The sequence below is a fragment of the Salvelinus alpinus genome, chromosome 14 (genome assembly GCF_045679555.1).
Source record: "Salvelinus alpinus chromosome 14, SLU_Salpinus.1, whole genome shotgun sequence".
Classification (NCBI taxonomy): Eukaryota; Metazoa; Chordata; class Actinopteri; order Salmoniformes; family Salmonidae; genus Salvelinus; species Salvelinus alpinus.
In genome coordinates this window covers 7,101,466-7,114,332 of record NC_092099.1, presented here as the reverse complement: position 1 = coordinate 7,114,332, position 12,867 = coordinate 7,101,466, and the positions used below count along the sequence as shown (strand labels likewise).

The following is a 12,867-nucleotide window of genomic DNA, read 5'->3' as shown; positions in this document are numbered from 1 at the left end:
CTCAACTTGCTCAATTTCCACATGATTTATTACAAGATTTAGTTGAGGTTTAGGGTTTAGTGAGTGTTTTGTTCCAAATACAATGCTTTTAGTTTTAGAAATATTTAGGGCTAACTTAATCCTTGCCACCCACTCTGAAACTGACTGCAGCTCTTTGAGTGTTGCAGTCATTTCAGTCGCTGTAGTAGCTGACGTGTATTCTGTTGTGTCATCCGCATACATAGACACACTGGCTTTACTCAAAGTCAGTAGCATGTCGTTAGTAAAAATTTGTGATTCTAACTGGATTATATTTGAGAGGCTTCTATTAAAGAACATCCTCTGTGTTCTGTTAAACAAGTAACTCTTTATCCACGTTATAGCAGGGTGTGTAAAGCCATACCACATATATTTTTCCAGCAGCAGACTATGATCAATAATGTCAAAAGCTGCACTGAAGTCTAACAAGACAGCCCCCACAATCATTTTGTCATTAATTTCTCTCAGCCAATCATCAGTCATTTGTGTAAGTGCTGTGCTTGTTGAGTGTCCTTCCCTATAAGCATGGTGAAATTCTGTTGTCAGATTGTTTACTGTGAAAAAGCCTTGAATCTGGTCGAACACAATTATTTCCAGAAGTTTACTACAGGTTGGTAACAGGCTGACTGGTCGGCTATTTGAGCCAGTAAAGGGGGCTTTACTGTTCCTGGGTAACGGAATGACTTTAGCTTCCCTCCAGGCCTGAGGGCACATGCTCTCTAGTAGGCTTAAATTGAAGATGTGGCAAATAGGATAGGCAATATCGTCTGCTATTATCCTCAGTAATTTCCCATCCAGATTGTCAGACCTCGGTGGCTTGCCATTGTTGATACACAAATAAAATTCACCTCTTTCATACTGACTTTACGGAATTCAAAAGTACAATTCTTGTCTTTCATAATTTGGTCCGATATAGCCTAATGGGCTCAAATCCCCTAATGGGCTCAAATCAGTGGTCCTCTGATCGTAAACACACATGACCGTCTGCCTGACAAACAGACCAGGGGTGTATTCAGCAGGATATAACGTTTTGGGAACGTTCAGATATAAATATACTAAATATACTAACCTGGGGGTTTTTATTCTAGGCATGAAGATATTCAACCCAATTTCTAGACACTAATAAGCTTCACTGATAAGCAATCGACGGTAGACATCCTTCCGAATGAAAATGACCCCACTCCTGCTGGTGTGAGCTGCTTGAACAGCGCACTTGCACTTGAGATGCGTTTATGGATGAGAAAGGGAACTTGCCATTTCAAAAAAGTTTATCCAAGTGTGGAATCGGTATGTCCTGCTTTGCAATCTTCTTCCTACTTTTACAGCCATGGTGTCAATAAATAGTCCCAGGCACAATACTTTGTATTGCACATGTAATTAAATGATATGATTATATAGAATATAAGAATAATAACATGCCCATCAACAAAACAGATGATCTAGCTACCTATCCTTCTATCCACATACAGTAGGACCAAGATCGTTAGCCAAACATTGTCGAACATTGCAGCTAGATGATGCAAATAATTGATTTCATATTCAATTATGTGCTACAGGTTACGTTTAAAATCACATTTTGAGAAGATAAATTGTAGAAATAGGTGGGGTTTATGACTTTGGCTGTAGTAACTGGTGACCCTTGTGTCACTGTGCTGCTACAAGCTTTCTTTCCGCCACTGTCCCTGTCCCCCTACGGTTATGATCAAATGTGACCTGCCACCTGACAATCTGCCCAGGTGTGCATTCAACAGCATGCAAAGTTTTGGAACGTTCATATAGAAATATGCTATGTAGAACAAACACCCTTCTCTGACATGTAGAATAAGGAATCACGTTGGCTCTATTCATAGCATATCTATCTGCAATGTTTGAAAATGTTGAACTATCGAACGTGGCCCTGCTGTAAACAAAAAGTAGGTTTTAGTACAAGGAATGGTATTGTTCTCTTGTACATCTCCAGTGTCATCAAAATACAGTTAATCTTAAAGTTCTGGTGTCATTCGTGTATTATTTTTTTTTAAGTATTGAATGGGGATTTATTTGTGGAGGAATGTAAGAGTTTTTCTGGGTGACATGTGATGTTTAATGTATGTGTATAATGTGTATTGTTATATTGTATTATACAGGGCACATTTGACACCTAGGTCTCAATATGTCTTCCTTGTCAAAAAAAGGTTAAATATAGTCAAATACAAAACTCTCCCTCACCCTCCATTTGGCAAATCAGATTATTACTCTGTCCTGCTGATTCCTGCTTACAAACAACTCAAACATGAAGTACCAATGACGCGCTCAATACAGAAGTAATCCGATGAAGCGGATAATGCTATCCCTTGCGTCTCCATTTAATTTTATTTAAAAAATATCTTACCAAGTTTTGTTGAAATTCCCATTGAGTGGTGTGAAATGATTTACTTCTTTCCTTTCCTTTAGCATTTGTTTTGCATGGATATTATTTTATTCCTTTACTTGACCATCTTGAGTCCTTGTATTTGGCCTTCCGGGCCCCGGCTCAACAGTGCCATCTGCTGACAGAATAAGTGTATTTAAACCCAAGATTCAGGAGAGACCTGCTGCAAAGGATTGGAGGATTGGAGCACAAAGGATTGAAGGATTTTTAAAACAGAACTGTTGTCTTTTTCATTCTTTGGATTTGTCAAATTGTGACATTTTAGACATTGTTAAAATAAAGATTAGCATCTGAAAATGTTTCTGTAATATATATATATTTTCCAGTATTATATACTACAGTACCACAGGAGGCTGCTGAGGGGAGGACGGCTCATACTAATGGCTGGAACAGAGCTAATGGAATGGCATCAAACACACGGAAACCATGTGGTTGGTTAATTTGACGCCAATCCACCAATTCCGCCCCAGCCATTACCACAAGCCCGTCCTTCCCAATGAAGGTGCCATCCTGTGTACACAGGTTACAGTTACACACATTTTGTTAGAAAATAAGGTGTCGTAATTATATGATGACTATGCTTCCACCTTTTGGTGACAGCTCTGGTTACTGCTATGTAGAACAAATACCTGTCTCTTACATGTAGAATATGGAATCATGGTGGCTCTATTCGTGTCCTCTAATTGCAATGTTCGACAATGTTTGGGTTCTGACCTTGGCCCTACTGTAGATAGATAGATGGATAGGTGGATAAATCAACTGATTCATTCATGGGTACGTTATTATTTGTATATTCTATGTAATTATGTAATCTAATTAAATGTGCAATACAAAGTATTGAAACCCTGACTGTAAATGTAGGCAGTAGATCGCTTCCACACTTAGATAAACCTTTTTTAAACGGCAAGTTCACTTTCATATCCATAAACGCATCTCATGTGCAATTGCACTGTTGAGCAGCTCACATCAGCAGGATGTTTCATTAGGATGTTTCATTAGGAAGGACATTTGCCGTTGATCGCTAAATTAGTAATTATGATCACACTTCCTAAAGAATATTATGGGGACACCTATACATTTGGCTGCCAAGCACTAGTTATCAGTGTAGCTTATTAGCATCTAGAAATTAAGTTGAATACTTGAACTACTGAACTACTGTGAATAGACATTGACCTTAACATGATACGTGATAATGTTACCTTAGCCAGCTAACCCCAAGCACAGGATTGGAGCCCTCCTAAAGGACTTTTTAAAACGGAACTATTATCTTTATCTAATTTCTTTGTACTGTCAAATTGGGACATTTTAGACATTGTTAAAATAAAGACTATTGTGTAACACCCTTTAGCCTTTGGTGTGTGTTTGGATGGTCTCTACGGTCTGCTTCTCAATAGTCGTTGCTGAAGTTATCTGGGTTTTACTGTCCATAAACATGCCAAGGACACCAAACACTCCTCCACCTAAATACATATTTGTGTTTGTGCAAATATTTTTTATATATTTTATTTCCAGTATATTATAGTACTGATGGACAGAGAGCTGAAATTGGTTTTGTTATATCACCAGCACACAGCACCCTCCAAAGGTAGTCATAAAGAGTGGACCTCCTCCTTAATGCTCAGTAATGCTCAGTACGTCTCTGAAGGCCTTGCACACTAGGTTGTTAGGACCCCCTTCATCAGAAAACCTTTTAAATATGTTTTGTTGGAACTAAAGAATAAATCATATGTTGGAACTGTGTTATTTAGAGTAGCTCAGACTTTGCACTTTGTTAGACACACTGACTTTACTCAGAGCCAGTGGCAGGTCATTAAAGTTTTAAAAAGTAAGGGGCAGCTGCTCTGGGGAATGCCTGATTCTACCTGGATTATGTTGGAGAGGCTTCCATTAAAGAACACCCTCTGTGTTCTGTTAGACAGGTAACTCTTCATCCACAACATAGCAGGGGGGGTGTAAATCCATAACAGATACGTTTCTCCAGCAGCATACTACGATTGATAATGGCAAAAGCCTTAACTGGAATCGAACAAAACAGCTCTCACAATCTATTATCAATTTCTCTCAGCCATTCATCAGTCAGGCTTAGCACGTGGTGAAAGACTGTTGTTACTTTATTTACTTAAATTAGAATAGTATCTGGTCAAACATCATGGTTTTCAAAAGTTGGCTAATTGTTGGTAACTCCGGTCCTGAGGGCACACACTTTTTTTATAAACTTAGATTGAAGAGATGTCAAATAGGAGTGGCAATATTGTCCGCTATTATACTGGGTAATTCTCCATCCAGGTTGTTAGACCCAGGTGGCGTGATAGACAACAACAATTTTTTCACTTCTTCTTCTCTCACTTTCCTGAATTTCAAAATTACAACGCTTGTCTTTCACAATTTGCTCAGTTATACTTGGATGTGTAGTTTCAGCATTTGTTTCTGGCAAGTCATGCCTGAATTTGCTAATCTTGCTAATGAAAAATCATTAAAGTAGTTGTCAATGTCAGAGCATGTGATGAATGAGCCATCTGATTCAATTAATGATTGAGCTGAGTTTGCCTTTTTGGCTCATACCTCTCAACCACAACATTTTTCAATTCCTCATCAACCCACGGGAATTTAAACGTTTTGACAGTCATTTTCTTAATGGGTGCACGTTTATTAGTAACTTGAGTAAGCAATTTTATAAATGTGTCAGGTGCAGTGTCTGTTTGCTCCTCTTTACACACCACAGACCAGCAAATATTCTTTACATCATCAATATAGGAATCATTACAAAACCTTGTGTGGGACCAGTTATACACAATTTTAGGTCCAGCCTTTGAAACTTTGGTTTTCATATATATGGCTACAATATTGTAATCACTACATCCAATGGGTTTGGATACTGCTTTAAAGCAGATTTATGCAGCATTAATAAAGATGTGAACAATACATGTGGATGGTTTGCTTGATAATATCTGCAGCTCCACAAAGAGACTTTCAACATTTGCAATGCTAACAAGGATTCTTCTTTTGCAGGTTATGGTAACATAAGCAAACAGACCCTTAAAATGGAATTCACTATAAAATTAACTCAAACCAACTACAGGGGCCAGAATACATACATTATCGAGCAATTCACACATATTATCCAGATACTGACTGTTAGCACTTGGTGGTCTATAGCAGCTTCCAGCAAGAAGTGAACCTGTAGCCATATTACTATAACAGTGTTTGACCTGAGATCCTTTCTAAGCTTTACTGGAATGTGGCTCTGAATATTTATTTTATTTAACCTTTATTTAACTAGGCAAACCAATTAAGAACAAATTCTTATTTACAATGATGGCCTACACCGGCCAAACCCGGATGACGCTGGGCCAATTGTGCGCCGCCTTATGGGACTCCCAATCACGGCCGGATGTGATACAGCCTATTCAAACCAGGGACTGTAGTGACACCTCTTGCACTGAGATGCAGTGCCTTAGACCGCTGCGCCACTCGGGAGCTCTAAAATATAGATGCAACATCACGCTCATTGGCATTTATATATTTTCTGTAGATGTTATAAAAAATAAAATAAAAATCGAATTTAAAAATACCGGTTGCTTCCCCTTGGTATGGCGTTATTCTCCGGCGCTCGACGTCGCCAGTTGTCTCTTCATTACGCCCACCTGTGCCTCATGACACTCACCTGGACTCCATCACCTTCCTGATTACCTCCTCTATATCTGTCACGCCCCTTGGTTCTTTCCTGAGGCGTTGTTGACTCTGTTTCTGTTTATATGTTTCATGGCTGTACACTACTTGTGTTTCTTGTTTTGTTCCATGTTTGTTTATTTATTAAATTCACTCCCTGTACTTGCTTCCCGTTTAGTAGCGTACACGTTATAGAATAACGCCTCACCAAGGGGAAGCAACCGGTATTTATTTTTTACACTGGTGACGTCGGGTCCAAGTGCCACTGCTGAAGCAACCGGGGATACCTCAGCTGGCTCGACAGGTTCTCAAGCCTCGGTTGGCTCGTCAGTCTCCCATGCCTCAGCCGGCTCGTCAGTCTCCCATGCCTCAGCCGGCTCGTCAGGTCCCGCACCTCAGCCACTGGCCCTATAGGTTCCCGCGCCTCAGCAGAAACGACCAGCCCGGACTCCATCACCTTCCTGATGATCTCCCCTATATCTGTCACTCCCCTTTGTTCTTTCCTCATTATTGAGTTATTGACTCTGATTCTGTTTCATGTCTGTACGCTACTCGTGTTTTTTTGTTTTGTTCCATGTTTAATTTATTATTGAATTGACTCCCTGTACTTGCTTCCCGACTCCCAGCATACACATTACGTTATGAGAGTGGATTATTCAGAATGAGCTCTTATTGCTTTTACTGGATGGGTTTTAGGCTGCGTATGAAACTAGGGCATAGCCATAAAGTTGTTTTGTGTCAAATGTAAGCTTCATTTACAAGCAATAGTATTGTTCTCTTGAACATCTCCAGTGTCATAGATAGATATATTGATGGACATATTATTATATTACCTTTTGCTGGCTGTCAAGTTCCAGTCGGCATAAATTATTTTATTTTACAACGCGTATTTATCCTCTTTTTTAAAAATCTCATATTGGCCTGTCGCTGATGTGAATGCTCAAGTATAGAGATACAACATTTTGAATCAGTTGCCTATTAATGTTCGTATTAGCTGGAGACTTTCCGTTGTTCTTGCGTTTTAGTGCAGAACTAGGCTTAATTTGTGTCCAGGAAAAACTCACCATAGTGATTAAATGAGTGGAATTGGATGATGTCTTGCATTAAAACATGATTACATGACCAAATACATGAATGAGGTAAACTTTCCATAAGAGTATGTATTAGGCTGTTTGAGAGGAGGTTTGAAGCCTGATCTAACCATCCAATGTGAGTACATTGGGTGCTGTTGAAGGTGTTCATACCTTGTTTTTTGTGGTGAATGTGAAGGGAAAAAACTGTTTTCATACACGTATGTTGTCCATAATGTTGAGGCCTACGGGATATTCATTGACGAGGTAAGGAAAGATGGTAAATGTGATCTGCATAACATACCAATACCAATTGACATACCTTTGTATGCCTCCTTGTCTGTATACTGTACCTGCAGACACAGACACAAAAGTGAGCAGTTCAGTCATCTCCACCCAATACAGCTATCCTTCAACATATTCTTATAGCCTACATATTCTTACCTCTTTGTTGATAGATATCCATTGAATTGTGTCCATTTTATGTTTTAGAAAGATTTGCACAACTGTGAAAAGATAGAGGGTATCATCGTAAAACAATATCAATTTAGATCTGTCCTTTCAAATTCAAATCCAAAAGTTTCAGTTGGGCAGTTAGGGTCCTGCAAGAACCCCCACCAACTAAGGAGGTTCCTCGATGAACCTCATCTCCTAATGGGGTTCTTGGAAGAACCTTTTTGGGGCCATTTTCAGTGTCAAGAACCATAAGGTTCTTTGTAGATCTTTGAGGATCTTAGAAGAACCCTTGTTGAACCCATCATTTTTAGAGTGTACTGCATACCAAGGCATACCACATAGAAATACTGGAATATGATGCAACTTTTAAACGGGAAAGGGAAAGGGGGATACCTAGTTAGTTGTACAACTGAATGCCTTCAACTGAAATGTGTCTTCCACACCTCTCTGAAATGAATCAGAGAGGTGCGGGGGGCTGCCTTAATCGGTATCCATGAACAGTGGGTTAACTGGCTTGCTCAGGGGCAGAATGAGGAAGGACTGTATGGTATGGGGATCAAAATTCAAAAGTAAAACATTGTTTCCAAGGTCGAATATTAACCAAATGCCAGGTTTGAAGCAAGAGAAAATTTGTTAGCAGGCATCCGTGTTTTAGTACTAGATACCAAGAGTACGGTCTCAAGACCACACATTGAGTGTCTCGGTCTGGTGTTAGTGTTCAGATATATTTTTACTCAGTCTCGAGGTCTCAGACAATGAAGTCAGCTGGGCACATGCACGCTGACTTCGATTGCCAGCTGTGCGTGTTTCCTCCGACACATTGATGCCGCTGGCTTCCGGGTTAAGCGAGCAGTGGGTCAAGAAGCAGTGTGGCTTGGCGGGGTCGTGTTTCGGCCAGTTATGCTTCTCCCGAGTCCGTACAGCAGTTGCAGCGATGGGACAGGACTGTAACTACCAATTGGATATCATGGAATTGGGGAGAAAAAGGAGTGAAAAGTACCAAAAATAATAAACATAAAGAAATTATATTTTAAAACTCATGTCTCTCCGCTGTATGGAGGCCCCCTAACCAAACCTCGCATTTGACTGAAAAGAGGTCATGTTTTCATGAGCTTGGGTCACAGGAAAACACAGAATTTCTCATTTGGGTCCCAGGCTGAAAAAGTTTACCAACCCCTGAGCTAAAGAATACATCTGTTCTTCCGCAGTATGAACACGAAATACTGGACATTTTGAACTATTATTATGTTGGCAATTTGACACAATTACAATCATGGGCTTGAATTAGACTTGCATTTTTCTGGTCTCGGTCTTGACTTAGTCTCAAACCACTGGCCCACATCCCGGACTCGGTCTTGACCCACCCACTAGTGTTGCTATTGATTAGATCTTCCTATAGGTGGTCTCAAACACAACATAGTGTGCACGACATGGAACACTGCTCGTCCAATCAAGCTGCTCGTCCAACCAATCAGACGAGCATTAACATTGAGCAGAAGTTTGAGCAGGGGAACTACAAGGCAGCGTGGCAGGGTATTAAAAACATGTCCGCTGGTAACACAGTCATAAAGGAGGCTTGTGAATCTGGAGGGATTCTGTGACCCAACGAGCTGAATAAGTTCTATACTCACGTCGAGGGAACCGACGCAGTGGCACTCAAGCAGTGTTTCACGCCATGTGCCACTTTCACCGCTCACGCAAAATATGTGATAAAACTGCGTTTGTGGTTTTCTCATTCGAGCTGAGAAGGTGGCACAGACTCTTCCAGTCCCTGGTTCCATCCCTGACCAGCGCAGATTTGCACTCATGTGAAAAAAGTTTGTGGCAAAAACAGAAGGCTGCATCATTGTGATTGGAATAGACAAGTCATGGTCTCTCAGCTCTTTCCCCATCCGCCATCCTCCTTTCCCCGTTCGCCTTTCGCCTTTCTACATTTAACATTTAAGTCATTTAGCAGACGCTCTTATCCAGAGCGACTTACAAATTGGAAAGTTCATACATATTCATCCTGGTCCCCCCGTGGTGAATGAACCCACAACCCTGGCGTTGCAAGCGCCATGCTCTACCAACTGAGCCACACGGGACCATTTTTAATCGACCTGGCCGGGGTATCCTGGAATGACATTGACCTCCTCCCGTCAGTAGATGATGCCTGGCTATTCTTTAAAAGTGCCTTCCTCACCATCTTAAATAAGCATGCCCCATTAAAATAATGTAGAACTAGGAATAGATATAGTCCTTGGTTCACTCCAGACCTGTTTGCCCTTGACCAGCACAAAAACATCCTGTGGCGTTCTGCATTAGCATCGAATAGCCCCCGTGATATGCAACTTATCAGGGAAGTTAGGAACAAATATACACAGGCAGTTAGGAAAGCTAAGGCTAGCTTTTTCAAAGAGAAATTTGCATCCTGTAGTACTATCTCAAAAAAGTTCTGGGACACTGTAAAGTCCATGGAGAGTAAGAGCACCTCCTCCCAGCTGCCCACTGCTCTGAGGCTAGGAAACACTGTCACCACCGATAAATCCACTATAATTGAGAATTTCAATAAGCATTTCTCTACAGCTGGCCATGCTTTCCACCTGGCTACCCCTACCCCGGTCAACTGCCCAGCACCCTCCACAGCAACCCGCCAAAGCCCCCACCATTTCTCCTTCACCCAAATCCAGATAGCTGATGTTCTGAAAGAGCTGCAAAAACTGGACTCCTACAAATCAGCCGGGCTAGACAATCTGGACCCTCTCTTTCTAAAATTATCTGCCGAAATTGTTGCAACCCCTATTACTAGCCTGTTCAACCTCTCTTTCGTATCATCTGAGATTCCCAAAGATTGGAAATCTTCAAAGGGGGTGACACTCTAGACCCAAACTGCTACAGACCTACAGTGGGGAGAAGAAGTATTTGATACACTGCCGATTTTGCAGGTTTTCCTACTTACAAAGCATGTAGAGGTCTGTAATTTTTATCATAGGTACACTTCAACTGTGAGACGGAATCTAAAACAAAAATCCAGAAAATCACATTGTATGATTTTTAAGTAATTCATTTGCATTTTATTGCATGACATAAGTATTTTATCACCTACCAAGTAACCAAGTAAGAATTCCAACTCTCACAGACCTGTTAGTTTTTCTTTAAGAAGCCCTCCTGTTCTCCACTCATTATCTGTATTAACTGCACCTGTTTGAACTCGTTACCTGTATAAAAGACACCTGTCCACACACTCAATCAAACAGACTCCAACCTCTCCACAATGGCCAAGACCAGAGAGCTGTGTAAGGACATCAGGGATAAAATTGTAGACCTGCACAAGGCTGGGATGGGCTACAGGACAATAGGCAAGCCGCTTGGTGAGAAGGCAACAACTGTTGGCGCAATTATAAAAAAAATGGAATGAGTTGTTTAAATGAGTTGTTTAAAAACATAAAAATAAATGACATTTTGGATAATCACTCAGCACTAATAGACAGCAAGAGACTGTCGTAATTATTATGGTACAAAATAGAATGACAAAATACAGTTACCTGCTATTAAAAAAGACGAAGTCCGAGTCTGGATCACAATTTTTATTTACAAATGTTATTGAACAACATTTGCCTCAATCCCATATATTATATATTTTTTCTCTGGCAAAAATTATCTTAACATCTCAAATGTATAAGATTCACTCTATTAATGAGAAAGAACAACAACTCCCCATTAATTGCTCACTCTCGCTAACCAACCATGCCAGTTTTTTAATATCTTTTGAATCCATTTAATCTAAATAATCTTCCCACCATCACAAACAAAAAAGGCACAGGTGAAATGGAACCCCAAAGGAGAAGAAAACGCAGGCTTCCCTCAGCCTAGCACGAAACTCTTACGTTTCTGAAATATGAAGTAATCAGGATCAATAACCTTATGGACAACACCAACATCAATTTCCAGTATTGTTTCCAGCTAGGGTTGCAAAATTCCCCAAACCCTCCATCTGGGATTTCTGAAAAACCTGGGAACTTTTGGATAGTTTTCAGAATTTTCCAACCCTATTTCCAGGTAAAACTCTCAAACCTGCAGGTGCATGCACATCCCTCAAAATGTGTACAAGCAATCGATAATAATAATAATACTTTGAAAAAAAACATGTTAACTTTTTTTTCTCAATCTCACCCTCTCATGGATACAGTAATAAGAAATAATAAGATAGTAGTTCATTGAAGAAAAAGAGCTTTTTGCAGAATCATAATACACATTAATACATCTTAAGTTGTCATCTAGCAAAGTGTTACGGCTTGTTGTCGTGATTGCAGTGTTCATGGGTTGTTGTCAAGAATGGTCTCTTCCTCAATCTGCTGTAGTACAGCGATGTCACATGGAGGTTGGCTGTCCAGCTAGAGGGGAAAGAATATAGAGGTTATAACACAATACCAAATGATACTATTTGATAACACAAACACAGCATATCACTAAACGACACAACTAAACATAATATAACTGACACAACAGAACACATAGTAACAGGAACCTTGTTACTATTGGCAACACTGGTCAAATATGACTATGGAGTTTTATAATCTAGTTGCCGTACTTTTCAACTGGTACCCAGCTGAAGTCAAAGTCAAACTCACTTTTGAATCGCTTGTAGCAGGAGTTACAGTAGAGCTGTCGGTTCCGTATTCTGACCTCAGCTCCGGCCTCCGATCCTCCCAGGTCGGACTTACAGTCAATGCACTGGAAGGTAGGGAGAGAGGGGAACGGTCAATGAGGGCTAGGCCAGATCCCTCACTCTCAGATGGGGAGTTGAGAGGACAGTTGCCCTCTGGAGGAAAGACGAGTTGCACAGACACAGAAGGAGCAGCCAATGGGAGAGCAGTAAGACATATACCCGCGGAGCCACAACCAGATAGACAGAGCCAATGAGAAACACCTGACACTTGATTGACAGCCAGACAGAGAAACCATTGAGATGAGTGAAACTGAGAGTTCAAGCCCATGCATACATGTAGGGACTTTTGGAAGCTTGTTGTGATGTCAGAAGCCCCAGGATGAATTAATAAAAAATAAAGTGTGTTGGTGTTAGGAAATAGTAAGGTGAAGGATTGATTATTGTGGTTTAGAACAAATGCAGTCAGATTTCATGACACATTCAGAAAACCATGAAAACAATGTGCCATTTCTGTAGCAAGTTATATAGCTTAGGGAATTTGGAAGATAGTGTATTTTTCAATTAACTGAAAAGTTAGTGGAAACATTACTCCAGTC

At 40.4% G+C, this 12,867-nt stretch overlaps 1 protein-coding gene across 12 annotated transcripts in view; it reads right to left on the bottom strand.

Annotated features, from left to right (window-relative positions):
* Window positions 1-11,174: 11,174 nt before the first annotated feature.
* lmo7a (LIM domain 7a) overlaps window positions 11,175-12,867 on the bottom strand; it is a 117,155-nt gene continuing 115,462 nt past the window's right edge. For all 12 annotated transcript variants that reach the window (XM_071340242.1, XM_071340249.1, XM_071340253.1 and 9 more), the window contains 2 exons: window positions 12,234-12,336; window positions 11,175-11,996 (listed from right to left, as the gene is read on the bottom strand). In XM_071340242.1, the coding sequence (XP_071196343.1) occupies window positions 11,974-11,996; window positions 12,234-12,336 (126 nt within the window). In that variant the 3' untranslated portion in view covers window positions 11,175-11,973. The remainder of the gene's footprint in view (window positions 11,997-12,233; window positions 12,337-12,867) is intronic.